Genomic DNA, 18,758 nt, shown 5'->3' on the forward strand with positions numbered 1-18,758 from the left:
GTCATTTAAACAATAATGTATTTGCTTTCTTAATGTATAGTTATAAAAGTATCTCTTATTCCCGTAGCCTGGAGACAAACACAGTGGTTCAGACTTATAATGTTGGACGACCTGTCTGGAGCTGTTGCTGGTGCCTTGATGAAAATAACTACATCTATGCTGGCCTGGTGAATGGATCGATTATGATATATGATCTTCGAAACACAAGTAGTGCTGTCCGGGAGTTAATACCTCAGAGAAACAGGTAGGGAGCCACTCACTTTTTTGCAATACACAGCAGCCTTCTCTTGAGGTATTACTGTATTAAAAGTATCTTCAGAAAGTATTTTACAGATGAAATCTTCACAGAGGGCAAATTCTGAAAACATTGAAATATTTTTCAGAACAATATCTCACATGGTGGATAACTCTGGTATCCTGTATGACCGGATTCTTAAGAGTCACTTATCACTAATATGCCAAAATGAAGTCAGATCTGTGTTTGGAATCGTATCATTATATTTTACCTTGGTCATACATCTTACTCTTTTGAATTTTATCTGTAAAATATGATTAATGGGGAGCTGGGCGGTAGCGCAGCAGGTTAAGCGCACGTAGCGCAAAGTGCAAGGACCGGCATAAGGATCCCAGTTCAGCCCCCGCTTCCCCACCTGCAGGGGAGTCGCTTCACAGACCGTGAAACAGGTCTGCAGGTGTCTGTCTCTCCCTCTCTCTGTCTTCCCCTCCTCTCTCCATTTCTCTGTCCTATCCAACAATGACGACATCGATAACAATAATAATAACTACAACAATAAAAAACAAGGGCAACAAAAGGGAAAATAAATCTTTTTAAAAATTTTAAATATGATTAACGGGGAGTCGGGTGGTAGCGCAGCAGGTTAAGCACACGTGGCGCAAAGTGCAAGTACCAGCATAAGGATCCTGGTTCGATCCCCCAGGTCCCCACCTGCAGGGGAGTCACTTCACAGGCGGTGAAGCAGGTCTGCAGGTGTCTATCTTTCTCTCCCCCTCTATCTTCCCCTCCTCTCTCCATTTCTCTGTCCTATCCAAAACAACATCAATAACTATAACAATAAAACAAGTGCAACAAAAGAAAATAAATGTTTAAAAATATATATGATTAATGTAGACTTATTTTAATAACCACTTGTCCAAACACAGGAAAAGATATGGGATAGAGAGACAGCATAATGACTATGCAAAAGACTGCGTAAGGCTCCAGTCTTGAACTTGGGATGTTCAATCCCTCATACCACTATAAGCCAGAGCTGAGCAGTGTGCAGAGAAAAAATAAAATAATAGGGAGTCGGGTGGTACCTCAGCTGGCTAAATGCACATGGCGTAAAGCACAAGGACCGGCGTAAGGATCCCTGTTCGAACCCCGGCTCTCCACCTGCAGGGCAGTCGCTTCACAGGCGGTGAAGCAGGTCTGCAGGTGTCTGTCTTTCTCTCCCCCTCTCTGTCTTCCCCTCCTCTCTCCATTTCTCTCTGTCCTATCCAACAACAACGACATCAATAACAACTACAATAAAACAACAGGGACAACAAAATGAATAAATAAATATTTAAAATAATAATAATAAAAATAAGTGATTTAGGGGCATGGTGGAGTGCAAATGTTACAGTGCTCAAGGACCCAGGTTCGAGCCCCCAGTCCCCACCTGCAGAGAGAAAGTTTTGCACGTGGTGAAGCAGGGCTGCAGGTATCTATCTCTTTCCCTCTCTGTCTCCCCCTTCCTATCAACTTCTGGCTGTCTCTACCCAATAAATAAATAAAGTTAATTTAAAAACTTAAAAAAAAAATAAGTGATTTACAACTTCCCTATTCCAGGAGCTGACTGGTCCAGGGCATATACCTTGTGATTCACCTCACTCAGGTCTATCTCTAGCACCACATGGGCATGCCATTGCACAAGTGGGGTTTAGTATCTGTTCCTCTCTATATCTGTCTCAAATGGTTGGCCTAGGAACAGTGAAATCTGTCTCGTTATGAGACCTCAACATGGAAAAAAAAAAATTTCCTGGTCCAAATTTACTCAGCTTGTTCTATGGAATACCATATTATAGAGTTGTGATCTCCATGTTGTCAGCAATGGTTATTAAATCCTAAGCTTATTTAATTCTGGTTGGCGTGGGCCTGCAGATGGTTAAACTTATGGTAAAAGATGTGAAGTCTGGCAAAAGTAACTAAGACAAATTTATAGAAGCACAGTCTGCAAATCACACAGCCTGAGAGGTGGTACTGTGGCTACAACATTGAACCTAGAAACACAAGATCCCAAGTTCAGTATCTGGCATTATATGTGCCAGAGTAACATTCTACTGTTTTCTCTCCCCCTCATGTTAAAAACATATAATGTAATTCTGGTCATAATGTTTAAAACTATTTTAACTGAGAGAATCTGACAGCTTCAGCTTTGTTTTACTAAAGCTTAGTTTTATCAGGTGTATAAACTGCATTTCCATCCTTTTCATTTATGTAGAGCTAGATCACTTCCAGAAACTTCTCAGCAGTCAAACATTCTTGTAAATGTACCTATTAAATTCCGTGGCTGAGGCCCAGGCCGTGGCACACCTAGTTAAGCGCTGACATTAACAGTGTACAAGGGCCTGGTTCAAGTCCTCAGGTCTCCACTTGTAGGGGGAAGGCTTCACAAGTGGTTATGCAGAGCTACTGGTGTCTATCTCCCTCTCCCCACTCATTTTCTCTCTGCCTCCCAGTAATAAATAAAATTAAAATATGTTTTTAAAAATTCCATGGCTTTTTTTCTCTTATATACCTTATGTCTCCTGAAAGTTAGCACAGAATACTATGTATGAATTTTTAATTATTATTATCTTTATTTATTGGGTAGAGACAGCCAGAAATGAAGGGGGAAGAAGGTGATAGAAGAGAAGGAAATAGAGACACCTGCAACACTGCTTCGCCACTCACAAAGTTTTCCCCTTGCATCTGTGTATGCAGTTTTTCTATAGATTGTTACGGTAGTTTTTATTAGGTGTTGGAGAATAGTGGCCCACAAATTTTTAACTTCTATAGCAGTGGGCAGGAATGTGCTCAAGGGCTCCTATTAATGGAGTCTGGAGTAGTTCACGTGCTATAATCAATTATGGTTTCCTTCTCCTTCAGATGCCCGCTGGTATCCCTGTCATACTTACCCAGAGCTGCCTCAGCTGCATTTCCATATGGTGGCTTGTTGGCTGGGACCCTGGAGAGTGCTTCTTTCTGGGAGCTGAAATTGGGCTTTACTCATTGGCCTCATGTACTGCCATTGGAGCCAGGGGGCTGCGTAGACTTTCAGACAGAAGGCAGTACTCGTCACTGCCTTGTGACTTACAGACCTGGTAAGTATTTGGATGTCTTTATGGGACCTCTTTGAATGGAGAGAAAGAAAGCTTATCCTCTCTAAGTGTCCCTGGGTTAGATTACAGCTTTGCTATTACATGAGAATGTTAACTCCATGTCCGTCCATAGAATCTTCCTTACTTGTGTGATGCAGGACAAATTCTGCCAGTTACTACTAGGAAGTGAAAACATAATACTAAATAGCAGCGGTACAGTAAGGAGGCCTGCTCTTGAAACCTTTAAGTTACCCCTTAGATCAGTTTAAAAGAAAGTCCCTGGAAGCTGGAAAATAGACCAATCAGTTAATAGAATATTTGTCATCCATGCGTCAGGCTCTAGTTCAGTAAGCATGTGGGTAGTGGTGGTGGTGTATTAAAATATATACAAATGTAAAAAATAAGACAAAGGCCCAGATAAGGATAGCCTTCTTTGGACCAACAAGGATTGGTGGAAAATAGAGGGACATACATGGTGGACATAGACAACTGTGAATTTCTTAATGCCTTCAGAAGCAGAGGTAGAGCTCTTCTAAAAGGAAACTGTATTTCAATTCATAGGTTCTCTCTATCCTGAAAGGTACAAATTTAGATCTGAATTCTGGTCAAACTGTACTGATGGTCAAGTAGATTTAAATGTCAAGCATAATACATATGGTAGCTAGATACATTTTAATGTCAAGCATAATACATATGGTAGCTAGATCTAATCATTTTTATTAATCTTTATTTATTGGATGTAGACAGCCAGAATTGAGAGGAGGGGAGATAGGGAGGGAGACAGACACCTTCAGCCCTGCTTCAACAGTCACAGAGCTTCCCCCTGTAGATGGAGACTGGGAGCTTGAGTAAGTTTAGATCCTTACACATTGTAGCATGTACTCAACCAGATGCACCACCACCTGGCCCCTGCTAGATAAAACCATTTCACTTTGGATTTGTGCTGAGAAACTTCCCCAGCAGACTTTATTTGGCTTTGTCTGTGAGGCTATGATTTGCTGAGACTTGTAGGAAAAGCTTAGGGGTCCCAGGTACCATTTATTATGTAATTTTTGTTTGTCTCCAAGCAGAACCAGAGGTATGGTCCCTCTTCTGTAATAATGCTGTGAAACTATATCCCTATTAGCTTATAATTTCATGAGTCAATGTTAGGAAAAAAGATTTAATACTTCAACTGGACTTAAAATTGCTTAAGCAGTTCTAAAAAGTAGGATATCAGGGACTAATGACTTAGTTCTTCAGTAGAAAGAAGGGAAAAATTAACTTTCAGCCAGTCTAAGGGGTTAAGGAAGATAAAAATCCGAGCAGAGGTCTGGTAAAGTATGATTTTACTATAGAAAGAGTAGTTCGTTCCAAGCACTCACAAAAACCTATTGTGGATAACTTACTTTATCCTAGTCTAGGGTTCTGCTTTCCATTTGTACTGTTATTTATTTCTTTGAACCACCCTCATGGAACAACACTGATCTCTATATCTTATAGATAAAAATCACAACACTATACGAAGCGTATTGATGGAAATGTCCTACAAGCTGAATGATGTTGGAGAGCCAGTCTGCTCCTGCCATCCTGTACAGACATTCCTTGGAGGACCCACTTGCAAACTACTGACCAAAAGTGCCATTTTCCAAAACCCTGAGAATAGTGGCAGCATCCTGGTGTGTCATGGGGATGAAGCATCAAATTCTGCCCTGGTGAGGCTATTTTTTAATAAAGACAAAAATTGGCGGGGAGGGGACACACCTGTAGCACTATTTGACTACTTGTGAAGCATTCCCTCTGCAGGTGAAGGAAGGACCAGGGGCTTGAACCTAAGTACTTGCACACTATAATGTTTGTGCTCAACTAGCTACACCACTATCCAGCCCCTAGGCCTGTGAACATTAAAAAATGATATATCGGGGGCGAGGGTAGATAGCATAATGGTTATGCAAAGAGACTCTTGTGCCTGAAGCTCCAGAGTCCAGGTTCAATCCCCTGCACTACCGTAAGCCAGAGCTGAGCAGTGCTCTGGTTAATTTAAAAAAAAAAAAAAAAAAGACATCGGGGGCCAGATGGTAGTGCAGTGGGTTAAACACACATTTCCACAAAGTTCAAAGACCAGGAAAAAAAGATCCCAGTTTGAACCCTTGGCTCCCCACCTGCAGGGGGAGTGCTTCACAAATGGTGAAGCAAGTGTCTATCTTTGTCTCCCCCCCTCTCTCTGTCCTATCCAATAACAACAACAATAATAATAACCGATAACAAAAGGGGGGGAAATATCCTTTAGGAGCAGTGGATTCATAGTGCAGGTACTAAGCCCCAGCAATAACCCTGGAGGCAAAAAAAAAAAAAAGATATATCTGGGGGCTAAGCACTGGCACACTCAGCTCACACGTGTTACATTGCACAAGGACCCAGGTCCAAGCCCTCAGCCATTACCTGCAGGGGGAAGCTTCACAAGTGATAATAGAACAGTGCCACAGGTGTTTCTTTTTCTCTGTCACTAGCATGGCGGGGGGGGAGGGGGGTGGCACACCTGGTTGAGTGCACATTACAGTGCACAAGGTCCCAGATTCAAACCCCTGGTCCCCGCTTGTAGGCAGGAAGCTTCACAAGTGGTAAAGTAGGGCTGCAGGTGTCTCTCTGTCTTTTGGCTCTGTCTCCCCTTCCCTCTTGATTTCTGGCTGCCTAGCCAATAAATAAATAAATACAATTTTTAAAAAAATTAAAGGGGTAGGGGAATCATCACCATAATAGTGGAGTCATACAAGCATCAAGCTTCCTCAGTCACTCTGGTGGCAAATAAATACATAATATATCTAAAATCCATGTTGATTCAGTGATCATTTTCATCAGTTTAGCTAGAGATGAAATGTTTGGAGCATTTACAATGTGGGGGTCAGTCTGTCACTTCCAGAGGTGCAATAGATAAAGAGGTGGACGCTCAAGTATTCAAGGTGCAGGGTTCATTTCCCTGGTGTCACATATACCAGAGTGATGCTCTGATTCACTTCCTTTCTGCCTCCCAGTAAAGAAAAGAAGCAGCAGCGCAGTAGCTCACCTGGATAGTATGCGTACAACTCAGATTCCAGCATGTTCCCAACTGTACTGGGGGAAGCTTTGATAGAGCTGTGATCTCTCTTTCTTTTCTTTTTTAATATTTATTTATTCCCTTTTATTGCCATTACTGTTTTATTGTTGTAGTTTTTATTATTGTTGTTGTTACTGATGTTGTTGGTGGTGGATAGAACAGAGAGAAATGGAGAGAGATGGGAAAGACAGAGAGGGGGAGAGAAAGATAGACACCAACAGACCTGTTTCACCACTTGCAGAGCAACTCCCCTGAAGGTGGGGAGGTAGGGGCTTGAACTGGGATCCTTAGGCTTTGAGCCACCTGCACTTAACCGGCTGCGCTACCGCCCAACTCCTCTTTCTCTCCCTTTCTGTGTGTATGTCTGTCCATATATATCTCTGAAAAGAGTATCTGGAGCAGTGAAGCCTTAGTGACAACCAGGAAAAAAGGGGGGACAGGGGAGAGGGGAATGGAGGGAAGGAAATGGTCTAGAATAGTGCCTGGCACATAGATTGCAGGAATGAATAGTAGATATTCACTCACAGGTAGACTAATTGTTCATTATACTACATGAGGCCATATGTTAAGTATTTTTGGACATGCCAGCCTTGTACAGCTTCATAACAGTTAGTGATGGTCTCCTTTGCCATCCAGACAGTGTTTCTCTGAAGTTTCTTTTAAAACTGTTGATGGGACCAGGCGGTGGTACACCTGGTTAAGCGCTCACACTACAGTGCACAAGAACTTGGGTTCAAGCCCCTGGTCCCCACCTGCAGGGGGAAAGCTTCACAAGTGATAAAGCAGGGGTGCAGGTGTCTCTCTCACTCTCTGTCTCCCCTCCACTCTCCATTTCTCTCTGTCTCTATCCAATAATTAATAAATATTTGAGAGTCAGGCAGTGGTGCAGCAGGTTAAGCGCACGTGGTGCAAAGCGTAAGGACCGGCATAAAGATCCCGGTTCGAGCCCCTGGCTCCCCACCTGCAGGGGAGTCGCTTCACAAGCAGTGGAACAGGTCTGTAGGTGTCTGTCTTTCTCTCCCCCTCTGTGTCTTCCCCTCCTCTCTCCATGTCTCTTTGTCCTATCAAACAAAAACGACATCAGTAACCACAACAATGTTAACAAGGTCAACGAAAGGGAAAATAAATTTTTAAAGAAAAAGAATAAATAAATATTTTTTTAAAAAAATGATGCAACCTAGGTGGTGGCACAGAGGATGAGGTATTGACTCCAAGCATGAGATCCTGAGGTCAAGATCCTGTCATCCTAAATGTCAGAGTGATGTTCTGTTGTCTCTCCTCTCTGTTCTGTTTTCTTCTGCTGCTGCTGCTGCTGCTGCTTCTTCTTCTCTCTCCCCTCCCCCCTTCCTCCCTCCCCCCCCCATCTGTCTCTCTGTGGCGCTCATCTGAAATTTTCTCTATGATCAAGAAAGCAAACCCCAGGCTGATTTGAATGACTCCTGACATTTATCTTCTTTGTTTTCTTTAGCTGTGGGATGCTAGCAGTGGCTCCTTACTCCAGAGTCTGACAGCTAATCAGCCCATCCTGGACATCTGCCCCTTTGAGGGGAACCACTCCAACTATTTAGCTACTCTAACAGAGAAGACAGTCCACATCTATAAATGGGAGTAATCTGACCATGGTCTTGAAGTATATCAGGCATTTTGTTGGATAATGTCAAACATCTGCTGGTACCTAATTGTCCTGAACAAGATAAGGTCCCTGCTTATTATCATGACCTAGAAGTTTTAGGACCACAGTTCTTTTGGTTTAGTATGATTCTGGGACACTAGGTCTTTGTAATATTACAGATGGTGTGTTTGCTGTATTTATTTCTTGCATTTAAAGCCTTTGTGATTCTTTGTTGAGAGTCTGTTTTCAATCAGTTTTCCTGCTGGGTCTCAGAGTATCAAGTATCATCTCCCAGCAGTCATTTGGGATATGTTTTATGTGTGCACCTGACATTTTCTGGAGGATGTGATACCCCACTGGGTTGTCTTGGTACTGGAAGTATTTGACTTGACCATGCTCATATCTTGAAGAGACAAACCATCTCCAGCAGTTTGAATGCAGAAGTCATCTGTGAAACACACAAGAGAACTATAGAACCTTAGAATTTGACTTTACAAACTGATAACCTTTTAGTAACTTGGTCTTAAAACCCATTGATGAAGATGACTGATGGGCTCTAATAGGCCTTTTCTAATGTCAAGTGCATTAAATTCATCATATAGTAGAGTCATTCAAAGGTACCAGTTCCAGTTACTTAAGCAGTAGGGAAGACCTTTTTTTCCTAGCCAGCAAGGTTCTCAGGATAGTTTTTATGGAAGCCATGGCCTTGTAAACCACTCCTATTTCCTCTCACTAAAGCAGGGGTGGGGTGGGAGGGGGGAGCTCTTTCTTGAGTCTCTCTCAGTGTTAGACTTTGGGAGTAAAGAGCTAACCAGGAGAGGCTTAAAAAGATAAACATTTTCAGAATGCTGTTGAAAACAGATGGGCTTGGTAGCTTTGTTTCATTTGTGTGTTTGTTTTTCAATATTTTGAAAGAGTTCTTATCTGAATAAAGCTAAGTATTAAAGTGGGAGTGGGTCTACATTCATGAACTTGGACTTTCCAGGTAGAAGTTTCCCCATGTAAAACAATGTTTGGTCCCAAATTCCTCTACTTTGTCTCCCTTCCAAACTTTAAAAATATTTTGTGGGTTGACTGGCTAGATGGAGAACTGTGTGAATTTCAAGGATACTCTGCTAAGCTGCTGCTGCCCCCAAGTATGGGCTCTCAGTGCCCTTTTTTTTAAATAAGTGTTACAGAAATGTCATTTGTAGTGAATGGGCATAATGGCTGTGCAAAGAGATTCTCATGCCTGAGGCTCCAGTGGCCCAGGTTCAATCCCCCACACCACCATAAATCAGTTGAGCAGTGCTCTGTTTTTTTGTTTTTTTTTTAATCTCATTTTTATTTTAAGAGAAACTGCTCAGGCTGTTGCTGAAAACAGCTTATTTAAAACAACTGACCTATCATCAAATGAGCTGTTTCTAGCATTTCTCACTAGCAAAGGTTTGTTGCAACATATCAGTATATTAATCCCCCAAAGTTCCATGTTATAATCATGCTTTTTTTTTTTTTCCCCAAAAAAATGTGACACTAGGGAGTGAATCCAGTGCTTCATTCACTCGTGTGTTAATATTATTGAGTAGGTTGCCTGGCCCAGTCTTTTTGTCTGAGAGATGAGAGAGAGAGAAAGACAGAGAAGAGACATTACAGCACCTGTCCACCAACACTTGGTGCTATTTGTGGTGTTCTTATGTTGTGTGAAGGTTCAGACCCAGGACCTCATGTACAGCAAGGTACATACTGTACAGGATGAACTATTGCGTAACCTCCAGTTGTGCCTTATTTTAGGACATCTTTCATCCATGGCTTGGGAAGGAGCCACTGCTTCTCAGAGGAGATAACTCCTTTTGATATGTTGATGATTCAGAACAACTGTCCATACCTACAGCTTCAGAAGCAGAGATTTTAATTAAATGGCAGAATTCTTCAGAAGTGCTAGTGATTATACCCAGACTGCCTTTCTCTTTAGCAGGGACAGGGTTAGGATTTAAATACTGTTGAAGTACACTCACCTGATGTTGATTAGTTTCCTAAATTATAAGAACCAAAGGAAGTTAGATGAATCTCAAATCTTGCCAATTCTTGCATTCCAGTAAATTTAGATATTTTAGAAATACATATCAGTTGTGGCTGCAATTGATTTCTCCAAAGAAAAGAAACTTCATCTCCTCCTACTCCCAACCTTAACTCCCTCCCTGTGCCTGGTGTAAGATAACAACCTCTGTAGACCAAAACTCTAGTCTGTGTGCTGCCAAGCTCAGCCCTACCATCTCACTTCATCCCTATCTCTGTGATTGTTTTCTCGTTTGAGTGAACTTAAGAAAATTCAAGATTTCTCACTGTTGTATATATCCTTTGTACCTGCTTTGAAAACAGTGGAATTTCTGTGTTCTGTTTTTAATGTTTGTGTCTTAATGTTAATATGAAAATAAAGTATTTGCTATGTGGAACATCCCCTGTTGTCTTTTTGCTGTTTTGACTGTCAGTTGCAGAAACAGGTATAATCCCAAACTGTGAAAAGTTCTTCATCCAGTAGTACTGAGTCTGAGTTACACAGGATGGTCCCTGGACCAAATAAACATTTTATTTCAACTGATGAGATGGTTGAGATTTTATCTGGCAAGTGTTTTATTACTAACGGGAAGTTATATGTTTGTCTCTTATAAATCTCTCTACATTGGCCAGTTGTCTGTTTACTGTCATATCCAATGTTCAGAGTCCTACAATTTACAGAGGAAGAAAGCTTTAAATTTCTACTGAAAGAAAAATGATATTTAGCAAATTTTTTTTTCCCAGAGCACTACTCAACTCTGGCTAATGGTGGTATGGGGGATTGAGCCTGGGACCTTGAAGCCTCAAGCATGAAAGGCTTTATGGGGGCCATGCGGTGGCACACCTGGTTAGGCACATACTTCACAGTGCACATGGACCTAGGTGGTCCTACCTGCAGGGGGAAAGATTCACAAGTGGTGAAGCAGGACTACAGCTGTCTCTTTCTGTATCAATTTCTGTCTGCAATATTTAAAAATGGGGCCGGGTGGTAGCACAGCGGGTGAAGCACACATGGTGCAAAGCTCAAGGACCGGTGTTTGAGCCCCCAGCTCCCTTGCAAGGGGGTTCACTTCACAAGAGGTGAAGCAGGTCTGCAGGTACCTGTCTTTCCCTATTCTCTCTATTGCTCTCTATCCTATCCAACAACAACAACAAGAGTAACAAAAACTTCCAGGAGCAGTAGATTCATAGTGCAGTGAGCCCCAATGATAACCCTGGAGGCAAAAAAATAAATATTTTTTGAAAAAAAAGGCTTTATGCATAACCATTATACCATTATACTATCTCCCCTGCCCCTTGATTTCTGTCTCTAAAACAGCCTAGACTAATATTTTTTCCCCATCTAGCCTCAGAACTTTTTTCCCCCCAATTGGACAGAGGAAGAGAGAACACAGCACTGGAATATCCTTCAGTGCCATGACTCTTCACATGTAATACCAGGACTTGAACACTGTGGCAAGACATTCACCCTACCCAGTAAGCTATCTTTGGTCCCCTCTGAGAGTATTTCTACACTTAAAACATGAATAGCTTGGGGCCGGGTGGTGGCACACTTGGTTGAGCACACGTTACAACGCACAAGAACCCAGGTTCAAACCCCTGGTCCCCACCTGCAGGGAGAAAGCTTTACAAGTAGTGAAGCAGTGCCACAGGTGTCTTCCTCTCTATCTCCCCTTACCCTCTTGATTTCTGTCTCTATCCAATAAATAAAGATTTAAAAAGAATTGAGAAAAAAAACAAATAGCTCACTGAGTGGAGCATTTCTTTACCAGCACCACTTGGGAACATGATGAATGATGCTGGAGGAAATCGGATCTATAGAGATGGTGGAGCAATACTATAGTTTCCACTCTACTTTCCTCCTCCTCCTCTTCCCCCCCCCCCCCTGCTTTTCAGCTCTGGCTTATAGTGGTGCCGGGGATTGAACCTGGGACCTCAGAGCCACAGGTATGAAAGTCTTTACATAACCATTATGCTGTCTCCCCAGCCCAGTTTCTCCTCTTTGTCTCTCAAATAAGAAGAATAAAAAAGTTGGCCTAGAGAAGCCACTAAGTGACCATGATGTTATGTGGGAATTCCTAGGTTCATTCCAAGGCACTGCATAAATACATGAAAAACAAAGCAGTCATGGCCTAAGTGGTGGCCATGACTAAGTGGGTGGTGGCACACCTAGTGAAGCTCATGCACAAAGACCCAGCCAGGTTCAAGACCCCACTCTCCACTTGCAGGGGGAACACTTCATGAGTGGTGAAGCAGCTGTCTTTTTTTTTATTATTATTTAAGAAAGGAGACATTAACAAAACCATAGAATAAGAGGGGTACAATTCCACACAATTCCCATAACCCGATCTCCATATCCCATCCCCTCCCCTGAGAGCCTTCCCATTCTCTATCTCTCTGGGAGTATGGATCCAGGAGTATGGATCCAGGATCGTTGTGGGTTGCAGAGGGTGGAAGGTCTGGCTTCTGTAATTGCTTCCCCGCTGAGCATGAGTGTTGACTGGTTGATCCATACTCCCAGTCTGCCTTTCTCTTTCCCTAGTAGGGTGGGGCTCTGAGGAAGCGGAGCTCCAGGACACATTGGTGGGGTCGTCTGTCCAGGGAAGTCTGGTCAGCATTGCTGGCATGTCTTTTTTTTTTTTTTTTTAATTAATTACTCTATGTAAGGTGGCTCCTCCACTGTGGGAACCACCAATCTTTCTCCATATTTTAGGGGAAATACTAAAGGAAGTGGTGTAGATAAAGGGGGAAACAATTCTTTCTATAGGAGCCTCCTGAAAAATTCTGTTACTGATATTGCTTGTTCCATTATGATGAGTCTTACAGAGTGCAGTGCAGGTTTTGTCATTATTTTTGTTATTGGTCAGGCTCTGAGCCAAGATTATTAAAACCACACAGAGCTTAATCCCAAGCCCTCTACATGGCAAAAGGCAAGATGGTTTCAGTTTGGCCTGGAGAGTCCAGCTGCGCTGAACTTCCTGTGAAGCTGGTACCGTGTCAAGCAGCTCGCATGGCAGCGCCTGCGCCATAGAGCCAGCCAAAGGGCTCCCGTATTTCTCCCAATATTCTCTTCATTTTCTTTTCCTGATACAGATCCAGGGAGAAAAGCACACAAAAACCAGAACACTTCTCAGCTCAAGCTAAACGAGATAAGGTGTGGGGAACTGAAACTGGGTTCTTAAAGCCACAGGCATGAAAGACTTTAGCAGAACTCCTAAGATAGTTCCTAAGCACTAGGTCTTCTTATTTTATTTTATTTTTTTAAAGAATTCAAAGTTTTACACCATGTTCAAGTGTAGGTCACACAAAGTATGTTTCTTCTTCTTTCTCTTCTTCCACCTCTCCCCCCTCCTCCTCCTTCTTCCACCAGAAAAGACTTTCATGCCTGAGGCTCCAAAATCAGAGGTTCAGTCCCCAGCACCATCATAAACCACAGCAAGCAATTTATTATTATTATTTTTTAACTCAGCTCTAGTGGTAGGTAGGGATTGAATTTGGGACTTTGGAACCTCAGACAGGAAAGATCCTTTGCATAACCTTTATAATGTCTATCTACCTGGCCCCACTCCCTTGCCTGTTGATAGCTAATACAGCCTGCAGTCCCCTGGGACCTCCAGGTGCCTATCTATCCCTGCCTCTGAAATGTAGTTTTTCACACAAGCAAAGATAAAAACACCTGTTCTGTGGTGGCCCAGAAGGTGACTCACTGGATAAAGCTTTGAACTCAGAAACGAGGTCCCAAAAGCAATGTTTAGCATCACAATTGCAAGAGTGATGCTCTGGATCTCTCTCCTTTCCTTTTTCTCTCATGAATAAACAGTAAATACATAAACAAACTGGGGCGGGGAGAGGGAGGGGAATACCATTATGGTTATAAAAAGCCCGAGGACCAGTTAGGATCCCAGTTCCAGCCTCCGGCTCCCCACCTGCAGAGGAGTCGCTTCACAGGTGGTGTCTATCTATCTGGTCTCTGTCTATCTTCCTCTCTATCTCCTCCTTCTCCCTCAATTTCTCTCTGTCTCTATCCAATAAAAAATTATAAATAAATAAAATTTAAAAAAAAGAAAAAAACTTTTATGGGGTCAGGTGGTGGCGCACTCAAGTGCAAGGTCCCATGCAAGGATGCCAGTTCTATCCCCCAACTCCTCACCTGCAGGGCAGTTGCTTCACTAGTGGTGAAGCCAGTCTTCAGCTGCTTATCTTTCTCCCTCTCTATCTTCTCCTCCCTTCTCAATTTCCCTCTGTCCTATCAAAAAAAAAAAATCAAAAAATGACCACTAGGAGCATTGGATTTGTAGTGCAGGCCCTGAGCCCCAGCAATAACCCTGGAGGCAAAAAAAAAAAAAAAAAATGAAATAAAAACGGAAAAAAAAACTTTCATGCCTGAGGCACAAAGACCCAAGGTTCAATCTCCAGCACCATCATAAACCACACACAGCAATTTTTTTTTTTTTTAACTCAGATCTGAAGGAAGGTAGGCATTGAATTTGGGATTTTGGAAACTCAGACAGGAGGTAGAGAGAAAGACAGACACCTGCAGACCTGCTTCACTACTTGTGAAGCAACCCCCCTTGTAGATGGGGAGCGGGGGCTCGAACCAGGATCCCTATACTTTGCACCACCTGTGCTTAACCCACTGTGCTACCGCCGGACTCTCTGCCCTTGTTATCTTTTTATTGTTGTAGTTATTGATGTCGTTGTTGGATAGGACAAAGAAATGGAGAGAGGAGGTGAAGACAGAGAGGGGAAGAGAAAGATAGACACCTGCAGACCTGCTTCACCGCCTGTGAAGCGACTCCCCTGCAGGTGTGGAGCCAGGGGCTCTAACTGGGATCCTTAAGGCGGTCCTTTTGCTTCGCACCACGAGTGCTTAACCCACTGCGCTACTGCCCGACTCCCTTTATTTTTATATTTATTTTCCCTTTTGTTGCCCTTGTTGTTTTTCATTTGTTGTTATAGTTACTGTTGTTACTGATGTCGTCGTTGGATAGGACAGAGAGGAATGGAGAGAACAGGGGAAGACAGAGGGAAGAGAAAGATAGACACCTGCAGACCTGCTTCACCGCCTGTGAAGTGACTCCCCCGCAGGTGGGGAGCCGGGGCTGGAACCGGGATTCTTACCCGGTCCTTGTGCTTTGCGTCACGTGCGCTTAACCCGTTGCACTACGGCCAACTACCGATTTTTGTTTAATAATCAAATCCTTGGTGATTTTTAATAATCTATATCTTGTGGCCGGGTGGTGGCGCACCTGGTTAAGCGCACACATTATAGTGTGCAAGGACCTGGGTTCAAGCCCCTGGTCTCCACCTGCAGGGGGAAAGCTTCATGAGAGGTGAAGCAGGGCTGCAGGTGTCTCTCTGTCTCTATCACTCCCTTCCCTCTCAATTTATGGCTGTCTCTACCTAATAAATAAGGATAATTTAATGCTCTTAAAGCAGTTAATGTGTCTCTCATCTCATTCTTGCCGACGCCCCTCATCTTTTAGGTTACCCTAATAACATGCTGGGCTGGGCCCCAGCAAAAAAACATGTATTTTTAATATTTTATTTGATAAAAGCAAAGAGAAATTTAGAGTGGGCGACATAGTGAGGGAAGGAGACAGAGACACCTGCAGCTTTACTTCACCACTTGTGAAGCTTTTTCCCTGCAGTTGGGGACCAGAGACTTGAACCTGGGTCCTTGTGCCCTATAATGCCTGCACTTAACCAGGTGCTTGCCATCACCTGGCCCCCATATTGTTCAGTCTTAAAAGGTAGAGACTTTCATGCCTGAAGTACCAAAGTTCCCAGTTACAACCCTTAGCACCACCATAAATAAGCCAGAGCTGAGCAGTACTTTGAAAAATAAAAATTCTGAGATGCTACATTAATGACCCTGAAATTATGCTAAATAAAGTAAGTCAGCTGCAAAAAGACAAATGCTATATGAATCCACTTATATTAGGTAGCTAGAGCAATCAAATTCAGAGAGACAGAAAGTAGAATGAGGGGACCAGGGAGGTAGCGCCACAGGAGCAAATCCATTAAATATGGAAGGTTCTGGCAGTCAGGCAGTGGTGCAGCTGGTTGAGCGCACACATTACCATGCACAAGAACCCTAGTTCAAGTCCCCAGTCCCCACCTGCAGGGAGAAAGCTTCATGAGTGGTAAAGTAGTGCTGCAATGTCTCTCACCCCTCCCAACTTCTCTCTGTCCTATCAAAAAGACCAAAAAAAAAAAAAAAAGTTTGATGGGGGGTAGGAGGAGGAATAAGGAATAGAATGGTTTGCCAAAGACTAGAAAGAAGAATAGAAAATAATTATATACAGAGAACAGTACTGGTGATGATTGTATGTAATAAAAATATCTAGTACCACATAACTATACACTTATAAGTGGTTAAGATAGTATATTTTGTTCTGTGTATTTCACTACAATTGGTAAAAAGATGGGTGTGGGAAATCATGCAATAAATTAGGAGGCTGGGGAGACAGCATAATGGTTATTAAAAAACTTCAATGCCTACGGCTCCAGGATCCCAGGTTCAATCTCCAGCACCACCATAACCAAGAGTTGAGCAGTGTTCTGGTTTTTCTCTCTCACTAAAATACAATAAATAAAATATTAAGAAAAAAATAAGTTTATTAGAGACAACACTCATAGAAAGAATTGGGTAGAAGGGTGGGTGGTGATACACCTGGTTAAGCACACATTTAACAATGCATAGGAACCCAGGTTCAAGCCTCCCATTCCCACCAGCAGGTGGAAAGTTTTATAAGTGATGAAGCAGTGCTACAGGTGTCTCTCTTTCTATCTCTTCCTTACTTCTCAATTTCTGGCTGTCTCTAGCTAATAAATAAAAATAAAAATAAAAGAATTGGGTGGGTGAGAGGAAGAAAGATGGTCGGGTCAAAATAACTTAAACTGGTATGACAGTCCTTTAAGTATATAAGCAGCTCGCAAAGAATTTAGATATCATAATCTCGCTTTTATGCAAGTAACATTTCCTCCCTCTCAATGTGTAGCTTTTCCTTGTAAACAAATGCAGATATTGTTAGTTTGGGCTCTGTCTAGTCTCTAGGTGAGCCCTTCTGCGTGGTATCTGTAATTGGATAAAACTTTTAAAAATATATATGTATTTTTTATTTCTTTATTGGGGAATTAATGTTTTACATTAAAATATTTTTTTTAATTTTTTTTTATATTTATTTTATTTATTTATTCCCTTTTGTTGCCCTTGTTGTTTTATTGTTGTAGTTATTATTGTTGTTGTCGTTGTTGGATAGGACAGAGAGAAATGGAGAGAGGGAGGAGAAGACAGAGAGGAGGAGAGAAAGATAGACACCTGCAGACCTGCTTCACCGCCTGTGAAGCGACTCCCCTGCAGGTGGGGAGCCGGGGTTCGAACCGGGATCCTTATGCTGGTCCTTGTGCTTTGCGCCACCTGCGCTTAGCCTGCTGCACTACAGCCCGACTCCCTACATTAAAATTTTTTTTTTTTAAAAAATTTATTTCCTGTGGTCCGGGAGGTGGTGCAGTGGTTAAGGAACTACTCTCAAGCATGAGGGCCTGAGTTCAATCCCCAGCAGCACATGTACCAGAGTGATGTCTGGCCCTTTCTCTCTCTCCTTCTATCTTTCTCATTAATAAAATAAAATCTTTTTAAAAAAATATTTATTTCCTTTTTGTTGTTCGTTTCTTTAAAAAATATTTACTCCCTTTTGTTGTCCTTGTTGTTTTATTGTTGTTGTTGGATAGGACAGAGAGAAATGAAGAGAGGAGGGGAAGACAGAGAGAGAGGGGGAGAGAAAGATAGACACCTGCAGACCTGCTTCACCGCCTGTGAAGCGACTCCCCTGCAGGTGGGGAGCGGGCGCTGGAACCTGGATCTGGGCTTGCGCTTCGCGCCACATGAGATTAACCCGCTGCCCTACCGCCTGACTTCCTTTAACTTTTTTAATATTAACTTATTTATTCCCTTTTGTTGCCCTTGTTGTTTTATTGTTGTTGCTGATGTTGTCATTATTGGATAGGACAGAGAGAAATGGAGAGAGTAGGGGAAGACAGAAAGGGGGAGAGAAAGACACCTGCAGACCTGCTTCACAACTTGCAAAGCGGCGCTCCTGCAGTTGGGGTGCTGGGGGCTCTAACCGGGATACTTACGCCAGTCCTTGCACTTTGTGCCACCTGCGCTTAACTAGATAAAACTTTTTTTTAATTGGCGAATTAATTTAATTTTGTCTTTAAAAAAGTGAAAGTCGTGGTCCGGGAGGTGGCGAAGTGAATAAAGCACTGGGTTCTCAAGCATGAAGCCCAGAGTTCAATTCCCGGCAGCACATGTACCAGAGTGATGTCTGGTTCTTTCTCTCTTCTCCTATCTTTCTCATTAATAAATAAATAAAATCTTTAAAAAAAATAATAATAGCTACAACAATAAAGCAACAAAGGCAACAAAAGGGAATAAATAAATAATTGTTTTTTTTAAAGTGAAAGTCTTCAGAATGTTGAAAAGAATATACAGTTGGGGGTTGACGGTGGCGCAGTGAGTTAAGCGCATGTGGTGCGAAGGGCAAGGACAGGCGTAAGGATCCCCGTTCGAGCCCCCGGCTCCCCACCTGCAGGGTAGTCGCTTCACAGGCGGTGAAGCAGGTCTGCAGGTATCTATCTTTCTCTCCCCCTCTCTGTCTTCCCCTCCTCTCTGCATTTCTATCCTATCCA

At 42.6% G+C, this 18,758-nt stretch overlaps 1 protein-coding gene across 2 annotated transcripts in view; it reads left to right on the forward strand.

Annotated features, from left to right (window-relative positions):
- The window catches only part of RFWD3 (ring finger and WD repeat domain 3), a 36,616-nt gene extending 26,155 nt beyond the window's left edge, over nucleotides 1-10,461 (forward strand). For both annotated transcript variants that reach the window (XM_007527595.3, XM_060185169.1), the window contains 4 exons: nucleotides 68-244; nucleotides 3,131-3,345; nucleotides 4,825-5,036; nucleotides 7,884-10,461. In XM_007527595.3, the coding sequence (XP_007527657.1) occupies nucleotides 68-244; nucleotides 3,131-3,345; nucleotides 4,825-5,036; nucleotides 7,884-8,027 (748 nt within the window). In that variant the 3' untranslated portion in view covers nucleotides 8,028-10,461. The remainder of the gene's footprint in view (nucleotides 1-67; nucleotides 245-3,130; nucleotides 3,346-4,824; nucleotides 5,037-7,883) is intronic.
- The last annotated feature ends 8,297 nt before the right edge of the window (nucleotides 10,462-18,758 follow it).

This window comes from Erinaceus europaeus, chromosome 2, assembly GCF_950295315.1.
Source record: "Erinaceus europaeus chromosome 2, mEriEur2.1, whole genome shotgun sequence".
In the NCBI taxonomy this organism is placed as follows: Eukaryota; Metazoa; Chordata; class Mammalia; order Eulipotyphla; family Erinaceidae; genus Erinaceus; species Erinaceus europaeus.